Raw genomic sequence first — 18770 nt, 5'->3', positions numbered from 1 at the left:
GGGTACAATGAAACCCACCTCTGCTGGCGAAAGGAGGGGGAAATAAAAGGTCAGAATTCTCATTTCTGATTGCCAACCTGTGGCTCTTGCTGGAAAGGGCTCGGCTGTGATGCACTTCATGGTCAAACAGCCGACCAGCACTCGCTGTCCAATGGCCCTTTGCTGAGGGACCACAGGCTGGCCGGTATCAGGAGCAGGGTGGGGAGATAAAGACAGCTAAACTCGTTGCACCAAACACAACGCTTTGTTAATATACCCCAAGAGAAACCATGACTATTCCCACCAATATCTTCTGTGGCACGGGGAGGGTTAAGAGGTTTATTTCTTTGTAACGGGAAGCCTTCCATCAGTAAAAATGTCACAAAAAAAGTCCCCCACGTTGTTGACGACACTCTGAGCTTCTTGCCTCATGTACGTGGCGAGCAGCCACCCTGGAGCCTCAGGCTGAGGGGGATTAACACCAGCCCACTCGCTGTGCAGCAGATGCTTCTCCTTTTCATTGAAATACAGTATGGAGACAACACGAAACACGGCATGCGACACAGCACTGAGCAACAGACAAAGACAGCAACAGCACCAGACCCAAAAGGAAGCTCTATTTAAAATAGTAACAGACTGTGAGCAGCAGAGACCCGAGTGTACACGGGGAACAGCATGATTCCTGGGTGTACACGGGGAACAGCAGATTCCTGGGTGAACACGGGGAACAGCAGATTCCTGGGTGTACACGAGGAACAGCAGATTCCTGGGTGTACACGAGGAACAGCAGATTCCTGGGTGTACACGGGGAACAGCAGATTCCTGGGTGTACACGGGGAACAGCAGATTCCTGGGTGTACACGAGGAACAGCAGATTCCTGGGTGTACACGAGGAACAGCAGATTCCTGGGTGTACACGAGGAACAGCAGATTCCTGGGTGTACACGAGGAACAGCAGATTCCTGGGTGTACACGGGGAACAGCAGATTCCTGGGTGTACACGAGGAACAGCAGATTCCTGGGTGTACACGGGGAACAGCAGATTCCTGGGTGTACACGAGGAACAGCAGATTCCTGGGTGTACACGAGGAACAGCAGATTCCTGGGTGTACACGGGGAACAGCAGATTCCTGGGTGTACACGGGGAACAGCAGATTCCTGGGTGTACACGGGGAACAGCAGATTCCTGGGAGTACACGGGGAACAGCAGATTCCTGGGTGTACACGGGGAACAGCAGATTCCTGGGTGTACACGAGGAGCAGCAGATTCCTGGGTGTACACGGGGAACAGCAGATTCCTGGGAGCACACGGGGAACAGCAGATTCCTGGGAGTACACGAGGAACAGCAGATTCCTGGGTGTACACGGGGAACAGCAGATTCCTGGGTGTACACGAGGAGCAGCAGATTCCTGGGTGTACACGGGGAACAGCAGATTCCTGGGAGCACACGGGGAACAGCAGATTCCTGGGAGTACACGGGGAACAGCAGATTCCTGGGTGTACACGGGGAACAGCAGATTCCTGGGCGTACACGGGGAACAGCAGATTCCTGGGTGTACACGGGGAACAGCAGATTCCTGGGCGTACACGGGGAACAGCAGATTCCTGGGCGTACACGAGGAACAGCAGATTCCTGGGTGTACACGAGGAACAGCAGATTCCTGGGCGGAACAGCAGATTCCTGGGTGTACACGAGGAACAGCAGATTCCTGGGAGTACACGGGGAACAGCAGATTCCTGGGTATACACGGGGAACAGCAGATTCCTGGGTGTACACGAGGAACAGCAGATTCCTGGGTGTACACGGGGAACAGCAGATTCCTGGGTGTACACGGGGAACAGCAGATTCCTGGGTGTACACGGGGAACAGCAGATTCCTGGGTGTACACGGGGAACAGCAGATTCCTGGGTATACACGGGGAACAGCAGATTCCTGGGTATACACGGGGAACAGCAGATTCCTGGGTGTACACGAGGAACAGCAGATTCCTGGGTGTACACGGGGAACAGCAGATTCCTGGGTGTACACGGGGAACAGCAGATTCCTGGGTATACACGGGGAACAGCAGATTCCTGGGAGTACACGGGGAACAGCAGATTCCTGGGTGTACACGAGGAACAGCAGATTCCTGGGTGTACACGGGGAACAGCAGATTCCTGGGTATACACGGGGAACAGCAGATTCCTGGGAGTACACGGGGAACAGCAGATTCCTGGGTGTACACGGGGAACAACAGATTCCTGGGTGTACACGAGGAACAGCAGATTCCTGCGTGTACACGGGGAACAGCAGATTCCTGGGTGTACACGGGGAACAGCAAATTCTTTGCAATTTGATTTTCCCCCTCTTCATAATTTGCCAGATTTCTCCCCTCCTCTGCCGTAGTCATGCTTCCTTGCTGGGGTATAGTTCGACAGGCAGGATGCCCCTGAACCCCCACAAAAGGCAGGCACAAAGATGGTCACAAACCCTCGCCGATATTCTGAGTTATTTCTTTGATCATAGTAAAAAAACAACCAAGAAAGCCTGAGCCCCTCACCCGGTGACGGGAGCGGATGGGGAAAGTCTCCCGGTGACGGGAGCGGATGGGGAAAGTCTCCCGGTGACGGGAGCGGATGGGGAAAGTCTCCCGGTGACGGGAGCGGATGGGGAAAGTCTCCCAGTGACGGGAGCGGATGGGGACAGTCTCCCGGTGACGGGAGCGGATGGGGAAAGTCTCCCGGTGACGGGAGCGGATGGGGACAGTCTCCCGGTGACGGGAGCGGATGGGGAAAGTCTCCCGGTGACGGGAGCGGATGGGGAAAGTCTCCCAGTGACGGGAGCGGATGGGGAAAGTCTCCCGGTGACGGGAGCGGATGGGGAAAGTCTCCCAGTGACGGGAGCGGATGGGGACAGTCTCCCGGTGACGGGAGCGGATGGGGAAAGTCTCCCGGTGACGGGAGCGGATGGGGACAGTCTCCCGGTGACGGGAGCGGATGGGGACAGTCTCCCGGTGACGGGAGCGGATGGGGAAAGTCTCCCAGTGACGGGAGCGGATGGGGAAAGTCTCCCGGTGACCGGAGCGGATGGGGAAAGTCTCCCGGTGACGGGAGCGGATGGGGAAAGTCTCCCGGTGACGGGAGCGGATGGTGAAAGTCTCCCGGTGACGGGAGCGGATGGGGAAAGTCTCCCAGTGACGGGAGCGGATGGGGAAAGTCTCCCGGTGACCGGAGCGGATGGGGAAAGTCTCCCAGTGACGGGAGCAGATGGGGAAAGTCTCCCAGTGACGGGAGCAGATGGGGAAAGTCTCCCAGTGACGGGAGCTGTCTGCTGTCAGAACCACCTACAGGATCGTGCTTTAAATACGCCTAAAGCAAGCTCAGGGGATGACGGCTCTTCCGATCAACCCTTCGAGCTGTTGTCATTCGATCTCGATGAGAAATGGATCAAACTAAGATGGAGAGCTACGATGATGGAGACGTTCTATCTAGGAGAGATACAGGAACTGTTCAAGATTCAGCAACAGCTTACCTCCTGGTGACCCGGGAGATGTGGGTGATTTAACTGGCGAAGTAAGTGGGGTCTTGAGAGGAGAAATCCCGGCAGAAGTATCTTCCTCGTCTGGACCTGTGTGTAAATAATACATCTCACTGTTCATTTCACGGACTTGGAAGATCAGTTTATGTGTTAATACTTGTGGGATGCAACCTAGGAAACAGGCCCTGCTGCTTGGGCATTAAGGTGGTCCACCTCGAGAACAACAACTTATACAGCACCTTTAACATAGTAAAACATCCCAAGGTGCTTCACAGGAGCGTAATCAGACAAGCTGCGACACCGAGCCACATCAGGAGACATTAGGACAGGTGAGAGGTAGGCTTTGAGGAGGAGAGAGAGGCGGAGAGGTTTATGCAGGGAAATCCAGAGCTCAGGGCCCAGGCAGCTGAAGGCACGGCCACCAATGGTGGAGCGATTATAGTCAGGGATGCTCAAGAGGGCAGAATTAGAGGAGCGCAGATATCTCGGGGGGTTGTGGGGCTGGGGGAGATTACAGAGATAGGGAGGGGGGCGAGGGCCATGGAGGGGTTTGAAAACAAGGATGAGAATTTTGAAATCGAGGCGTTGCTTAATCAGGAGCCAATGTAGGTCAGCGAGCACAGGGGTGATGGGTGAACGGGACTTGGTGCGAGTTCGGACACGGGCAGCGAGTTTTGATATTACCTCAGTGATAACATGAGTAGAGAGTGCTGTGAAAGGAAAGAAAGGAAGACTTGTGCCTTCACCACCTCAGGACATCCCAAAGTGCTTCACAGCCAATGAAGTACTATTGAAGTGTAGCCATTGTTGTAATGTAGGAAACGCGGCAGCTAATTTGTGCACAGCAAGCTCCCACAAACAGCAATGTGATAATAACCAGATAATTTTGGTTTAGTGATGTTGGTTGAGGGATAAATATTGGCCTGGACACGGGGAGAACTCCCCAGCTCTTCTTCACACAGTGCCGTGGGATCTTTTAAGTCCGCCTGAGAGAACAGATGGGGCTTCAATTTAACATCTCGTCTGAAAGACGGCTCCTCTGATAGTGCAGCACTCCCTCAGCACTGCAAGAAAGTGTCAGCCTAGATTATGCGCTCAAGTCTCTGGGCCTTGAACCTAAGACCTTCGAACTCAGAGTGCTGCCACTGAGCCATGGCTGGCACCTTGACACCCGATTAGTTTATAAGGAAGTAGAGAGCCAGGGTTGATGACATTTTCTAGTTCAGGGCGAGACCAGGAAACAGCACTGATACAGTCATCAGTGTTCTGTGTTACTTTTATCTGACCTTGCAAGTCTCATCAGCAGATATAGTGCACAAGAGAATGAGAAACATTACCGTCCAATCCGAGCTGTTTCCGCTCCACCTCTCTCTTGTACTCCTCGAGTTCCTGGTCTGTGAGCTCGTTGAAAGGGTTTGGTGGTTCAGGCTCCTTCCTCACCTCCAGAGACTCCTCCTGGGTCAGAGTTTGGGCTTCAGAAGCCAGGGCACCTTCTGCAGACTGACAGAGACAACGCACAGAGTCATCAGTTCAGCTCTGTGCAACGCACAAAGTGTGACCTGCCTGAGTGTAGGAACGTCGGGCTGAATTTGGTGTTTAATCAGGACTTCCTGAAACTACAGATAAAATAGAACCATAGAAGCTTACAGCACAAAATGAGGCCATTCGGCCAGTCATGTCCATGCCACCCCTTTCATCACAGAATCATACAGCACACAAGGAGGCCGCTCAGCCCATCGTGCCGGTGCTGGCACTTTGAAAGATTGATATGATGCCATCCCAGCCCCTTCAAAGAGGGAGCGAACATCAACTTGTCATTAAGCGAGTGGACAGTGGCCTTTGGGAATGCTCAGGATGGGTGAAGCGGAGGTTGTAACTTACCGGGCTGCGACTCTTCTCTGTAATGACTCCGGCCAACAGCTGCGACTGTGGTCCCGCTGACTTCATATCCTGACGGTTTTGCTCTCGAATCTAAGGGTTAAAGAATAATCTTCAGTAAAACAAGGAACAGATTTACCGCATCACCAGACACTGAAAGAAAGCGGAAACAAACTTGGGTTTTTAAGCAACTGATCTCCCGTGGCACTGCTCACAAACTGAAAGGAAAATGCAACGAATCTCGTCCTGTAAAAGCCTCTCTCTGCTTGTCTCTGCCTCTAATTCTTTACTGTCTCCTCATCTCTAATTCTGTTTCCCCCTCCACTCGTTCGGTTTCTCACTTTCTTTCTCTCTCTATGGTTCTCACACAATTTCACTCTTTCTTTCAGTCTCTTGCTCACTCTGTGTGCCTCTCACACAGCTTCTCTATCATGCTGTGTATTTTTCTCTCTCTTTATCTGTGTGTCTCTCACTGTGTACGCAATTTTCTTCCCCTAATTATAGTTACAAGAAGTGTGAATCAATGCCTAGGATGTGCTAAGCTTACCGAGTTGCTTAGTCAGCAAGGCAGGCACCATTAAATCCAATAGGGAATTCAGGAGAAACTTCTTTACCCAGAGAGTGTGAGAATGTGGAAATCACTACCACAGGGAGTGGTTGAGGTGAATGGCACAGATACCTTTAAGGGGAGGCTAGATAAGTACATGAGGGAGAAAGGAATAGAAGGATATGTTGATGGGATAGGCTGCTGGGCAGCCCAAGGAAACTAATATTGAATCAGGGATGGGGACTCACAAAAAAGTAATGTAAGCAAAATAACTGTCGTGCCATTATATTTTTCACTGGAGAGTGACATCCCTAGGATGAGATGGTTTTCTTCCCAGGGTTTTAAAGGGAGTAGGTGAGAACATTGCAGATGCCCTAACTATAATCCTCCAAAGTTCTCTCAATTCAGGAACTATTCCTTTAGATTGGAAAATTGCACATGTAACTCCATCATTTAAGAATGGTGAGAGAGGGAAACCAGGCTAAAGTTGAAGCTCATAGAATTGAAGGCAAATTATTGACCTGGTTAGGAAATTGGCTGAGCGGCAGGAGACAGAGAGTCAGGATAATGGGCAGGTACTCTAATTGAAAGGATGTGACTCGTGGTGTCCCACAGGAATCTGTGTTGGGGCCTCAACTATTCACAATATTTATTAACGACTTAGATGATGGGATAGAAAGCCACATACAGGAAACTTTGGTTTATCCGGAGGTTAACTGTCCGGAATGCTCGAGCCACCGGCAAAAATCAGGAGCCGTTTCGTTAGGTTTTTTTTTCTTTTCGTTGCTTTTTTTACTCCAGTCAGGCTCTGCAAGGTCTCGCTGAAGCTGTTGCTAAGCTACAGAGACGCTTGCAAGGTACGGCCGACTGTTTAGAAGCTGTTGCTAAGCAACAGGGTTTGTTGCCAGATACGGAGCTCAAAATCTCCGTATGTTTCAACATTAACGCTGGTTTGTCCGGCAGTTTTGATGGGACGGCAACAGCTCGGTCCCGTCGGTGCCGGATAGCACAAAGTTTCCTGTATGCAAGTTTGTTGATGACACAAAGATAGGTGACATTATAGGCAGTGTAGATGGAAGCATAAAATTACAAAGAGATGTTAATAGATTAAGCAAATGGGCAAAACTGTGGCAAATGGATTTCAATGTCGGCAAGTTTGAGGTCATCCACTTTGGATCAAAAAAGAATAGAACAGAGTACTTTCTAAATGGGGAAAAGCTAAAAACAGTGGAGAGCCAAAGAGACTTAGGGGTCCAGGTACATAGATCGTTAAAATGTCACGAACAGGTACAAAAACAATAATCAAAAAGGCTAATGGAATGCTGGCCTTTATATCTCGAGGACTAGAATACAAGGGGGTAGAAGTTATACTGTAGCTATACAAAACCCTGGTTAGACCACACCTGGAGCAGTTCTGGGCACCACAGCATAGGAAGGATATATTGGCTTTGGAGGGAGTGCAGCGTAGGTTTACCAGAATGATACCCGGACTCCAAGGGTTAAGTTATGAGGAGAGATTAGAGACTAGGACTGTACTCTCTAGCATTTAGAAGGTTAAGGGGTGATCTGATCGAAGTTTTCAAGATATTAAGGGGAGCAGATAGGGTAGAGAAAGAAACTATTTCCACTGGTTGGTGAGTCTAGGACTAGGAGGCAGAGTCTAAAGATTAGAGCCAGACCTTTCAGGAGTTAATAGCAAAATACTGCGGATGTTGGAAATCTGAAATAACAACAGAAAATGCTGGAAACACTCAGCAGGCCAGGCAGCATCCGTGGAGAGAGAAACAGGGTTAACGTTTCAGGTCTGGGACCCTTCATCAGAACTGGAAAAAGCTGGAAATGTAACAGATTTTAAGCAGGTTCTCTGTCTCCATTTCTGGCGCTAGACAATCGACAAACATCCACTACAAAGCCCACTGACTCCCATAGCTACCTGGACGACACTTCCTCCCACCCCGCTTCCTGTAAGGACTCTATTCCATTCTCCCAGTTTCTCAGACTCCGCCGCATCTGCTCTGACGATGCCACCTTGCATTCCAGTGCTTCCGATATGTCGTCCTTTTTCCTTAACCGAGGATTCCCCTCTACTGTGGTTGACACGGCCCTTGACCGTGTCCGTTCCATTTCCCGCACTTCTGCTCTCTCTCCCCTTCCCCTCCCTCCACCACGATAGGGTTCCCCTCGTCCTCACCTTTCACCCCACCAGCCTCCACATTCAACGGATCATCCTCCGCCATTTCCGCCACCTCCAGCGTGATCCCACCACCAAACACATCTTCCCCTCACCTCCCCTTTCAGCATTCCGAAGGGACCGCTCCCTCCGCGACACCCTGGTCCACTCCTCAATCACCCCTAACAGCCCTTCCCCTTCACCCAGCACCTTCCTGTGCAAGCGCAGGAGATGCAACACCTGCCCTTTTACCTCCCCACTTCCCACTGTCCAGGTCCCCAAACACCCCTTCCAGGTGAAACAGCGATTTACTTGTACTACTTGCAATCTAGTATACTGCATTCACTGCTCACGATGTGGTCTCCTCTACATTGGGGAGACCAAACGCAGATTGGGCGACCGCTTTGCGGAACACCTCCGTTCAGTCCGTAAGGATGACTCTGAGCTTCCGGTCGCCTGTCACTTTAATTCACCGCTTCACTCCCACTCGGACCTCACCGTCCTCGGCCTATTACACTGTTCCAATGAAGCTCAGCGTAAGCTCGAGGAACTATCCTTCCTAAGTTGTGGTGCCCAGAACTGCTCGCAGTGCTCCAGGTGTGGTCTGACCAGGGCTTTGTACAGCTGCAGCATAACTTCTACCCCCTTGTATTCTAGTCCTCTAGATATAAAGGCCAGCATTCCATTAGCCTTTTTGATTATTTTCTGTACCTGTTCATGACATTTTAATGATCAATGTACCTGAACCCCAAGTCTCTTTGGACATCCACTGCTTCTGGCTTTTCAACATTTAGAAAGTATCCTATTCTATACTTTTTAGCTTTTAAAGATTTTTTAATTAGCAACACTGGGGCTGTGCTCTACACTCCCAGACAGCATTCTCTGTATTGATCCCATCCACCTATATGCTGTATTCTCAGTGTGTGTATCCTCTCTAGCTTTGCAGAGAGTAAAACATTTGACTGACGATGGGAGTCCCTGGCTGTGGGCTTGATGTAGATTTGCTTCTTACTGGAAACACGTTTGCACACTTGTTCTGCTCAGGCAGTCGACAGCTCATTGCTTTTTACTGTTTATTCCAGCCAAACATACCACTCAACAGCTGGCCATGCATGTTAAAAACAACACCATAATATTCCATTTGATAGTATTTGAAGTCTTGTGAAGCATTTTACCTTATTCCTTGTTTCAAGCACCTCCCGAGGGTCTGTAAAAAGAGGCACAAACTGGTTGGGGGTTTCAATCTTGATTGGAGTCCCACTGCTCGATCTCGTGATCTCATCAGCCTTTAACCACTTCAAATCAAAAGAGACACACGTCACTTCTACAGCTGTTCCAGGGGGCATCACTTCCTCTGGTAGAACACTGGCAGTGCGCACTGGCAGCGCACACTGGCAGAGAGCAACTTGGTAGAAAAAAGCAAAAATTTAAATTTGGAAAAATCTTTGTATTGATGCCTAAAAAGTTAAACTTCTGATTTGGCCACAGAAACACAGGAACAGGAGAAAGCCATTCAGCCCCTCGAGCCGGTTGCGCCATTCGGTTCGATCATGGTTGATCTGTACCTCAACTCTATCGCCCCGCCTTTTCTCCCTGTCCCTCGATACCCTCACCCAACAAAAATCTATCGAGCTCAGTCTTGAAAATGTTCAATTGACCCCCAACATTCAAATGGAACTGAAGTTGTCACAGTGGGGGGCGATAGAATGGGTGGGGGGCTGGGGGGAGTGGGAGGAGATAGAATGGGTGGGGGGCTTGGGGGGGATAGAATGGGTGGGGGGCTGGGGGGGGGAGGGGAGGGGGGAGATAGAATGGGTGGGGGGCTGGGGGGGGAGTGGGAGGAGATAGAATGGGTGGGGGGCTGGGGGGAGTGGGAGGAGATAGAATGGGTGGGGGGCTGGGGGGGAGGGGAGGGGGGAGATAGAATGGGTGGGGGGCTGGGGGGGAGATAGAATGGGTGGGGGGCTGGGGGGGAGGGAGGAGATAGAATGGGTGGGGGGCTGGGGGGGGAGGGGAGGGGGGAGATAGAATGGGTGGGGGGCTGGGGGGGAGATAGAATGGGTGGGGGGCTGGGGGGGAGGGAGGAGATAGAATGGGTGGGGGGCTGGGGTGGAGGGGGGAGATAGAATGGGTGGGGGGCTGGGGGGGAGGGCGGAGATAGAATGGGTGGGGGGCTGGGGGGGGAGGGGAGGGGGGAGATAGAATGGGTGGGGGGCTGGGGGGGGGAGGGGAGGGGAGATAAGGATCTGCATCAGTCGACCTGCTCTGCAGGTCAGTTATAAAACACCCAGGAATATCCAAACGGTGACTGTGCCAAACAGAAAATATAATTCTGGCTTCATCTAGACTTGTTCACTTGTCACTCCATCCACAAGAGGGAGCTGATGGCTGCAGGCGAGTGCTGCCCCTGCATTGCGCCAGGCACTGCTCACGCTGCAGGGAGAGGCTGAGGCTTTACTGGGGAGGCCAGCTGGGATTAGATTTCCAGAAAGCCACTGCCAAGTCGATCTTTTATGCATGCATTAAATCTCTGATGAAAAATACAAGAGGCCACACCTGGCTCCAGCCAGAGGCTCCTCCCATGGGGAGGGCTGTTTTTCCATTCTCCACACTGACGTGAACAGATTCATTTATTTCAGAGTGATCGCCTGAAGAAATACTTGGTTTGGGAATCCTTTTAACCCTGTAAGTACTGGACTGAGGGACACACCCAGTTTCTGTTATCATTCTGGTAAACCTACGCTGCACTCCCTCCAAGGCCAATATATCCTTCCTACGGTGCGGTGCCCAGAACTGCTCGCAGTGCTCCAGGTGTGGTCAAGTGTTTGTTCAGGCGATGGGTTTGAAATAAATGAATTTTGCATTAACAACTGCAGGCACCCTGCCTGATGGAGAGCCTGGGTACCGGGGAGGATCGCTCAGTCCGACGCCGCCTCCCTCCCACACACGGCCAGAGCCTCACCTTGGCTCCGAAAGGGCAAACGCAGCAGCCCGTAGTGCTAGGCTCAGGACAGGGAACAGCGGGGGTCTTGGAAAAGCAAAGCGACCACCCTTTGGTCAGCAGCAAGTGGCACAGCAGCAGGGGAAGGAACCCCAACAAGGTGGGGCTAATCTAACCAGGGCAGCGTGAAGAGATGCTGGGCTTTTATTTTCAACTGTTTAATGTTACGGAGTAAGAATGTTAATTTGATTTGAGAATGGAACTTGTCAGGTCAGGTGGTTCCTGGCTGTCCCCTGTCCTTTGGTTATCCTTGTACCCCCCGGCCCCCACCCCCCAGCCCCCTCCCCAGCGAGGGCCGAGACGGACTACAGCGATAGCTTTCCCTCTCCCCGAGGAGGGGGCTTGGGCTCCGCTAATAACAGCAGGACAGGAGCCGGCAGTCAGTGCCCCACCCGGCGAGGCTGGATCCACGCCAGCCTCTTTGAAACTAATGTACCAAGGCACTGCCAGTCTTTAAAGTTCACAGAATTCTTGGAGTAAGTGCGCTGTTGAAACCCAGAGATATAAAGTCAGTGGCATGAATCGGCAAATGACGGCTTTGTATCAGATTACTGCAAATCCAGAGCCCATCATAATTAATGTATATTTAAAGCAGGAGATTCCCTTAGAGACCAGGGCTAATGTCAGGACCGTGAGGAAGCAGATGAGGCTCTGTCTCTCTCTCTGTCTCTCGGTATCACTGTGCCCCGAGATCCTTATTACACAGGAGAAATCGTGGGTGATGAGTACTGAAATCACCAGCCACACCCGAGTATCAAATGACTTTTCCTCACTCCTTGCAGTCGCCTACTCGCCTCTCCTGAAGGCTCGAGCCGGGATCCTCCCCGGGGACGCTGTGCCGCCCAAGTGTGGAAAGACGGCATTTCCCCTCGGCTGAAGAATGCGCCACTGAGACCGCCATTGTCTGCTACGAGTGGCGTGCTCCTGCTAGCAGATTATTAAGGGAGGTGATTGCCACCCAAGTGCCCAGGCCAGTGACCACTGTATGTGCGTTGTGAGCATGCAGCGTGCAAGTGCCACCCAGTGCTTGTTGCTTGCTGCCCGTCAGATCTAATGGGCCCACAGGGAAAACACATGGCAACAGTACACAGCGGACCAGTAAAAGAGGGGCGCACTTGGGCATTGGGCAAGTACAAGTACAGCTGCCAGAGTGGCCCGCTCTGTGACCTGCCTGAAACTTAAATTGAAGTGCAGGTAAGACGTCGTTTCAGGTGATATTATAAACTTAAGCAAAACGTGGGCAGAACTTAACGTAACCTTCCTGAGAACAGCAAATTTGGCGGGCAGGTGAGACAGGATGGAAGCTCCACAATCGACCACCCTTCTTAACCAGCCTCCTCAAGTGGTGCCATTCACACGTGCTTACTGTGGCCATTTCTACTCCAGAACAGGGCACCTTTACAGGTGACAGTCGGCTCTCCGTGCTGCTGGTGCCAGGCCCTTTGACCCCAGTGCGCTCCCAGTGCTGCCCTTTCATGCAAATGAGCTGAGCTCGCACGATCCGATCCCATGGGTCGCTGACATGGATCATTTCCTTCCTCAGTGAAAGTGCTCTTCACACAAATCAACTGTAGACAAATGCTGAGTGATCGATCAATCGGAAACCGCTGCCAAGAGCTGCCTGTACTCAGTGATTTGGTTCTGGTCCATCATCACGTACAGCTCCTACCACTGATCCTGTCACACCAGGGCTTGTGTCGGGTCAACCCAGCATAGATCCTGATTAAACCAAGCCTGGAAGTGAGTCAAAGGCTAAAATTCAACCTTGGGCTTCAGATGAGGCTCCACAGCTGCTCAGACTTCACGTCGCGCTTGTCCATCGGAGGAGTGACGCTCACTCCCAGGTGCCTATTATTCTACACATGGCCACCTGGAGCTCCTGGGACACACTCCAGTGCGGTGAGCACTCCCAGGCATTATACAGGAAACTCCCGATTTACCGGCACCTAAATAACCGGAAATCTCTGTTAACCGGCAAAATTCAGCAGTAGGTTCAGGTAAGTTTTACTTCATATTAGTGGCCGTTCCTGGATCTGTGGCTGTGTAACCGGGGTTCCTGCACCTGTTGCCATGCAACAGGGACACCTGGATCTGTGGCCGTGTACGGGGCTCTCGTACCTTTTACTATACCTCTCTGTAATCCGGACTTTTTGATAAACCGGCACCACGCCGGTCCCGTTGGTGTCGGATAAAAAAAGAGTTTCCTGTACTTTGTGCAAAAATCAAAAAATGCTGTACCTTCGGTCATAAAATGTGTCAGCTGATGCCCGGGATCGCCAGAAGCCTGTCTGAACCTCAGCGAGGGGTTCGATGGCTAGTGCAAATCCAAGGTGCTAAACTTCACAACTTTGGGGGGGTTTTTTGTTCGCAAGATTAAGTATTTTTGTTTCAAGCCTGAAGTTTAACTGGACTGCCTATCAGCCTCCTGGGAGCTGAATGCTATTGAATGCATTCCTCTTACAGTCTTTGCTGTTGTCCGAAAACACAGTCAGTTTCCACATGTACGCTGACGACACCCAGCTCTACCTCACTACCACTTCTCTCGACCCCTTCACTGTCTCTAAATTGTCCGACATCCAGTTCTGGATGAGCAAAAATTTTCTCCAATTAAATATTGGGAAGACTGAAGCCATTGTTTTCGGTCCTCACCACAACCTCCGTTCCCCAGCCACTGACTCCATCCCTCTCCCCAGCATCTGCCTGAGGCTGAACCACATTGTTCGCAACCTTGGTGTCATATTTGACCCTGAAATGAGCTTCCGACCACATATCCGCAGCATAACTAAGACCGCCTGTTTCCACCTCTGTAACATCACCATTACTGAGACGAGCTTTTTATTCCAGATTTATTTAATTAACTGAATTTAAATTCCCCAGCTGCTGTGGTGGGATTTGAACTCCGGTCTCTGGATCATTAGTCCAGGATTACTGGTCCAGCAACATAACCACTGTGCTACCGTACCCTCGTACAAACAAAAGTTGTTGTTGTCACCTCTGCATTATACAGCAAGATAACTTGTGGGATAAAAACCCGACAATGCTGGAAATACTCAGCAGGTCAGGCAGCATCTGCCGAGAGAGAAACAGAGTTAACATTTCAGGTCGATGACCCTTCGTCAGAACTGGTCTCTTTTACCCTGTTCACCTTCATTGCTATCTGTTCCCCTTCTCGTGTTTGATCGCACGTCTGCTAAACTCACTTCCACAGCCACATCTCTTTCCTCAGCAACTGCATTCCTCTCCGCATTAATGCCAGGTGGATTCCAATTTAGATCCCACCCTCCATCGTTCAGTTCCACCCGCCACCACAGATCATTCTGCTCTCGTCGCTTCCCAAGACCGCTTCTGATGAAAGCTCATCGACTTTCTCTTGCTCCACAGAGGCTGCCTGACCTGCTGAGTGTTTCCAGCATATTCTGTGTTTTTATTCCAGTATCCGCAGTATTTTGTTAGACGATAACTTGTTATATTCCTGGTAATTCGCCTGCCCTCCCCGCACCCTTCAGCTGCAGCTAGTGAGTACGGAAAATCCATGACAGATTGGCTTGTCCCCCTCAGTACTAAACCCACGAGCAGAGTGCGTACAACACAACACAACACAACACAGCACAGCACAGCACAACGCAACACAACGCAGCACAGCACAGCACAGCACAGCACAACACAACACATGACTTCTCACTGTGGTTTTAGCCCTTGGGCTGCTGGGGCCTCCTTGTGGTTCCTCGCTGACGCTGACCCTCAGGTAAGTGTTTGGAGAATTCAGCCACCTGGTTTTCTCTTGCTGCTGTTTCTGGCTGTGGTGCCTGAGCGAGGAGTGAGGAATCAGGTCTTCATCGAAGGTGAACGCTGTGACAGTCGCCGGGATCTCCACTTCGCTCTTGTGCTTGGTCTTCTCCTGGACAATCGGGTGTCTGTACGCGTATCCGGTTCGGTAACCCTGAAATCACAAAAAAGTCAGCTAATCATAAACTTGCAAAAGAGCGCTTTGTCCAGTGTTGCCTCATTCTCGAAACCTGCTGACTTGTAACAAAAAATAAGAATCAACTGCCATGTTATACAATAACACTCCTGTTCTGCGATCATTACAACCTGCCTCTAACAAAACTCAGACGAATAATCTTCAATTGTTTACCCCACAAATGTGCAATGGAATATTGCCGCAGCTCAACAGGATAAACTGCCTCCAGTCACAAAGCACAGGAACAGGAGGAGGCCGTTCAGCTCCACCATTCAATTAGATCATGGCTGATCTGTACCTGAACTCCATTGACCTGCCTTAGCTTCATACCCTCGTTACCCTTACCCATAAAAATCGATCGATCCCAGTCTTGAAAACTCCAACTGTCCCAGCACCCACAGCCTGTGGGGGGGGGGGGGGGGGGGGTGGTGGAGAGTTGCAGATTTCTACCACCCTTTGTGTGAAGAGGTGCTTCCTGACATCGCCCCTGAGCAGCCCGGCTTTAATGTTAAGGTGACGCCCCCTTGTTGAACTCCGGCCTCTGCACTGACTGCAAATGTTCACAGAAGCTCAGCCACGGCAAACAGTCTCAGGATTTTATTCACTTTTGTTGCATTTTTGGTGAGGCTGACATCCCATCGGAGGCCTGGCCTGACCAGAGGGCCTCGGTAACACGGCAGTAACTGAAAGGGAACCTCATGGAGTTGCACGCGGAGGTGCTTGCCCATCGGGCTCCTGACCGAGGGGTCAGCCTTTCACTGGACACCATCCATTTAATCCCCTTTGCTGTCTCTCCCTTGTTCCAATCATTCTCCCAGTTAAAGGCGCCTCTCCCCGAATACCTTGCTCATCTCCAACAGCCCAAAGGACAACAACAACTTGTATTTATATAGGGCCTTTAACGTAGTAAATCATCCCAAGGCGCTGCACAGGAGTGTTAGAAGACAAAAAATTTGACACCAATCCACATAAGGAACATTAGGGCAGGTGACCAAAAGCTTGGTCAAAGAGGTAGGTTTTAAGGAGCGTCTTAAAGGAGGAAAGAGAGGTAGCGAGGCGGAGAGGTTTAGGCAGGGAATTCCAGAGCTTAGGGCCCAGGCAACAGAAGGCATGGCCACCAATGGTGGAGCGATTATAATCAGGGATGCTCAAGAGGGCAGAATTAGAGGAGCGCAGATATCTCAGAGGGTTGTGGGGCTGGAGGAGATTACAGAGATAGGGAGGGACGAGGCCATGGAGGGATTTGAAAACGAGGATGAGAATTTTGAAATCGAGGCGTTGTTTAACCGGGAGCCAATGTAGGTCAGTTTCACTGAGTGGCCCCGGCAAAATATTTTTCTATGTCTCTCAAATAAGCAGCAAAATCAAAATAAGATTACCCTCTTTTGATTGTTCATAGAATGGTACAGCACAGGAGAAGGCCATTTGGCCCATCGTGCTTGTGCTGGCTCGTTGGTAGAGCTCTCCAATTAGTCCCACTCCCTGCTCTTTCCACATATCCCAGTAAATGTTTCCTATTCAAGTATTTCTCCAATTCCCTTTTGAAAGTTACTATTGAATCTGCTTCCACCGCCCTTTCAGGCAGCGCATTCCAGATCACAACTCGCTGCGTAAAAAATTCTCTTCACCTCCCCTGAGTTTTTCCCAATTACCAACCCTCCTGCCAGTAGAAACAGTTTCATAGAAACATAGAAGATAGGAGCAGGAGTCGGCCATTCGGCCCCTCGAGCCTGCTCCGCCATTCAATGAGATCATGGCTGATCATCCAAATTCAGTACCCTGTCCCTGCTTTCTCCCCATACCCCTTGATCCCTTTAGCTTTAAGAAATATCTAACTCCTTCTTGAATATATTTAATGAATTGGGCTCCACTGCCTTCTGTGGTAGAGAATTCCACAGGTTCACCACTCTCTGGGTGAAGAAATTCCTCCTCATCTCAGTCCTAAATGGCTTATCCCTTATCCTTAAGACTGTGAACCCTGGTTCTGGACTCCCCGACCATCGGGAACATCCTTCCTGCATCTAGTCTGTCTAGTCCTGTTAGAATTTTATAAGTTTCAATGAGATCCCCTCTCATTCTTCTAAACTCTAGCGAATATAAGCCCAATCGACCCAATCTCTCCTCATACGTCATTCCTGCCATCCCAGGTATCAGTCTGGTGAATCTTCGCTGCACTCCCTCCATGGCAAGAACATCCTTCCCCAGATAAGGCGACCAAAACTGCACACAATACTCAAGGTGTGGTCTCACCAAGGCCCTGTACAACTGCAGCAAGACATCCTTGTTCCTGTACTCGAATCCTCTCGCTATGAAGGCCAACATACCATTTGCCTTCTTAACCGCTTGCTGCACCTGCATGCTTACCTTCAGCGACTGGTGCACAAGGACACCCAAGTCTCGTTGCACTTCCCCTTTTCCCAATCTATTGCCGTTCAGATAATAATCTGTCTTCCTGTTTTTGGCCACGAAAGTGGATAACCTCGCATTTATCCACATTGTACTGCATCTGCCATATCACCCAACCTGTCCAAATCATACTTTCTCTTTACCTACTCTATGAAGACCCCTTGTAATAAATCTCCCCTTAACCTTCTCTGCTCTATGGAAAACCATCCCAGCTTCTCGCATCTCTCCACGATGTTAACCTCTAGCACTCGACAGTATTTTTTTTCTCTCTTGGATACCGATTCCAGTCCTCTCCCTGCCTTGGGGTGAATGGGCTCCATAGTGTGGCACTGAACTATGGTGCGAGGCCCCAGGCCTGCCTGCTCTGTCCAGGGCCCGCTGACCACAGCTGTGGTTCCCAACACTGATCTCCGTCCGGTGGATCCTGCTGGAAACTGTGGCCCCGATATTTACCGGGAGGGAGTGTGTTTGCAGCAATGCGGAGATCCTGCCCAATTTTAATGACAGGACCTCATTACCATGCCGGGCTGATGAGCCAGCGGTAGAAGACCGCAGCCGGAGGAGGACCTTTGGTATGGGCCCAGGCAGTCGGGAAAGATCGGGGGTTGGTGGGAGGGTGGGCTCAGCAGATTGTGGGGACAGAGGCCGATCGCGGTAGCGGGTTTGCTTGGGGGAGGAGGGGGCAGGGGAGGGGGTAACACGCCTGCTCCTTCTGGCCCACATGCAGTGCTGGAAAAGCTCTTGCCTTGATGAACGGCCACAGACCAGCTAGAGGCTGCTGCTCCGAACACTTCTGTTACTTAGGCATGTCTTAAAAACTGAAAAGGCTCCGACAGCACTCAGAGAATGACTGTAACAAGTCTAGACCAGCGGGACGCTTTCTGGATTCGGCAGTTCCCGCCTTCCATCAGCCGCCGGTTGTCCCCGAGTTCTGGGAAACCCAGCCCACAGCCGTTAAATCCACACCGCTCCCAAAATCTCAGGATTGCAGCCTCATTTAAATATTACAATCCCTGACCTGCCTCTCCAGATCGGCTCACTTGGCTATGACCCAACCCGCCACGGTTAAACCTGAAGTAGGCATGTTCGCGGCGGGTTGGGGTTGGGTTTCCAAAATTTACCAATTTAACGCCCCCCCACCCCCACCCGCCGTGTGTTTGTGCGTGATGACAGGATTGGACTAGACGGTGATGCCTTCTCTGGGCGAATAGCGCACAGAGACTCACCACCTCACCTCATGCGTGATGAACGGTCACGGACCAGCTATTGGCTGCTCCTCATAACACTTCTGTTGCTTCGGCATGTCTTTT

General features: G+C 51.0%; 1 protein-coding gene across 4 annotated transcripts in view; it reads right to left on the bottom strand.

The window, feature by feature from the left end:
- add2 (adducin 2 (beta)) overlaps window positions 1-18770 on the bottom strand; it is a 203090-nt gene that overhangs the window by 7734 nt on the left and 176586 nt on the right. For all 4 annotated transcript variants that reach the window (XM_085971354.1, XM_085971352.1, XM_085971351.1 and 1 more), the window contains 5 exons: window positions 14776-15033; window positions 9268-9387; window positions 5379-5468; window positions 4835-4997; window positions 3492-3587 (listed from right to left, as the gene is read on the bottom strand). In XM_085971354.1, coding sequence (XP_085827480.1) covers window positions 3492-3587; window positions 4835-4997; window positions 5379-5468; window positions 9268-9387; window positions 14776-15033 — 727 coding nt within the window. The remainder of the gene's footprint in view (window positions 1-3491; window positions 3588-4834; window positions 4998-5378; window positions 5469-9267; window positions 9388-14775; window positions 15034-18770) is intronic.

This window comes from Somniosus microcephalus, chromosome 30, assembly GCF_052327205.1.
Source record: "Somniosus microcephalus isolate GS21.2 chromosome 30, FLI_Smic_1.0, whole genome shotgun sequence".
NCBI classification, from domain to species: Eukaryota; Metazoa; Chordata; class Chondrichthyes; order Squaliformes; family Somniosidae; genus Somniosus; species Somniosus microcephalus.
The sequence above is the reverse complement of the archived record's forward strand: the minus strand, read 5'-3'. Positions and strand labels throughout refer to the sequence as shown.